We start from the raw sequence: 2,219 nt of genomic DNA, 5'->3' as shown, positions 1-2,219 counted from the left end.
ATTTATTTATACTTATTTTTAATTTAATTTTAATATATATTTTTTTATATAAAATATCAAAATAAAAAATTTTTAAAATTTATATAATATATATATAAATTATATATACAATTACAATACTTAATTGTATTAAATGTAGTATATGTAAAATATTTATTAAAATAAAAAATTAATTTTTTTTATTATTTTTATATATTCCATAAGGTCTGTACATTGTGAAAAACATGCCTCTGTTCGGAAAGTCTCAAAAGAGTCCGGCGGAGGTGGTGAAAGCTCTTAAAGAGGCAGTAAATGCATTGGAGCGTGGTGATAAGAAGGTAGAAAAGGTATGTTGTGAGGCTACATTTCGGTTTCTATGACGCAATACGTTCATTTTTAGGCTCAAGAGGATGTCAGTAAAAATTTAGTACATATAAAAAATATGCTTTATGGAACAGCTGAAACAGAACCTCAAGCAGATATTGTTGTTGCCCAATTGGCACAGGAATTGTATAATAGTAATTTGTTGCTTTTACTTGTGCAAAATCTTAGTCGCATAGATTTTGAGGTATTTATATACATTAATAATAATATTAAATTATAATTAAATTATAAATTTCAAAATAATTTTATATCAGAAAATAAATTTTTTAAAATTATATATTATATTTTTATATAATATTCTTATGTGATATATGTGTATAGTTTTTTATTATTTATTTTTTATTATTTTTTCTTATTTTAAAATATTATGTTTAATAATTTAATAATAATATTTAATAATAATTGAATATTTAATAAATATTTTTTTCATTAGGGAAAGAAAGATGTTGCTCAAGTATTTAATAACATATTACGGAGACAAATTGGAACCAGATCTCCAACAGTAGAATATATATGTACTAAACCAGAAATATTATTTACTCTTATGTCTGGGTAAAGTTCTCAATCTTTTTGAAAATATAATATCTATATTTTGTTTTTTATTTTGTACTATATCAATTAATATTATTATAATATAATTTTTAATTCAAATTATGGAATTTATATATAAATATTTGAACAAATATTTCAATTTATAATTATAAAAATTACAGATATGAACACCAAGATATTGCTTTAAACTGTGGCACTATGTTAAGAGAGTGTGCAAGATATGAGGCCTTGGCTAAAATCATGATCTATTCGGACGACTTTTACAATTTTTTCAGATATGTTGAAGTATCAACTTTCGACATAGCTTCCGACGCGTTTTCTACATTCAAAGTAAGCGATGATAAAGCGCATGATATATCGTACTTTAAAGTAAAACATACTTGGTGTATCCGGTACATTGATTTTTAGGAATTACTTACCAGGCATAAAATACTGAGCGCTGAATTTTTAGAAATTAATTACGATAAAGTTTTCTCTCATTATCAAAGGTTATTGAATTCAGAAAACTATGTTACACGACGACAGAGTTTGAAACTATTAGGAGAACTTTTACTTGATAGACATAATTTCACTGTATGTATGATTATTATTAAATGTTGCATATATAGAATTGTAAGATCATATTAAATAAAAAATCTTTAAATTTCAGGTAATGACACGGTATATTTCAAATCCTGATAATCTGAAATTGATGATGAATATGCTTAAAGAAAAATCACGTAATATTCAATTTGAAGCATTTCATGTGTTTAAGGTATATTTATGTAGTTTAACTTATTATTATTATTTTTATAAAAAATAATTTAAAAACTTTGTTCATAATTTATTAGGTGTTCGTGGCGAATCCAAATAAACCAAAACCAATTTTAGATATATTATTGCGCAATCAGGAAAAATTAATTGAATTTCTAACGCGCTTCCACACTGATCGTTCCGAAGACGAACAGTTTAATGATGAGAAGGCGTATCTTATTAAACAGATTAAAGAGCTTAAGTCTGTACATGAAAATTAAATTCAAAATATAAATTATTGCTACAGCTATCGTTAACTACTACTATTGAAGTCTATACAGCTGCTATTGCTATTGTTATATCATTACAGTCACCGATATAGCAAATTACCATTATTTTACCATTCTTCCTATCTTTCTGTCTTTTACTGTCCCTTTCTTTCACTTATCGTTGATCGATTAAGACTTGATTATTATCATTATCATCATCATCATCATTACCATTATGATTATCATTGTTATTGTCATTATTATTATTATTATTTTTATTATTATTATTATCATCATCATTAA

The 2,219-nt window shown here is 24.2% G+C and overlaps 1 protein-coding gene across 8 annotated transcripts in view; it reads left to right on the top strand.

The window, feature by feature from the left end:
- Window positions 1-1,967, top strand: part of LOC102671116 (protein Mo25) — a 3,280-nt gene extending 1,313 nt beyond the window's left edge. For 4 of the 8 annotated variants that reach the window (XM_006612770.2, XM_006612767.2, XM_031509103.1 and 1 more), the window contains exons 2-8: window positions 205-317; window positions 380-547; window positions 797-915; window positions 1,077-1,245; window positions 1,324-1,488; window positions 1,565-1,669; window positions 1,746-1,967. In XM_006612770.2, the coding sequence (XP_006612833.1) occupies window positions 225-317; window positions 380-547; window positions 797-915; window positions 1,077-1,245; window positions 1,324-1,488; window positions 1,565-1,669; window positions 1,746-1,928 (1,002 nt within the window). In that variant the 5' untranslated portion in view covers window positions 205-224 and the 3' untranslated portion in view covers window positions 1,929-1,967. Of the gene's footprint in view, window positions 1-204; window positions 327-379; window positions 548-796; window positions 916-1,076; window positions 1,246-1,323; window positions 1,489-1,564; window positions 1,670-1,745 lie in introns of all 8 variants that reach the window. The other 4 variants (XM_006612768.2, XM_006612766.2, XM_006612769.2 and 1 more) reach the window with 1 other exon arrangement.
- Window positions 1,968-2,219: the final 252 nt, after the last annotated feature.

This window comes from Apis dorsata, unplaced genomic scaffold (assembly GCF_000469605.1).
Source record: "Apis dorsata unplaced genomic scaffold, Apis dorsata 1.3 scaffold_127, whole genome shotgun sequence".
Classification (NCBI taxonomy): Eukaryota; Metazoa; Arthropoda; class Insecta; order Hymenoptera; family Apidae; genus Apis; species Apis dorsata.
This window is presented reverse-complemented; position numbering and strand designations above follow the sequence as displayed.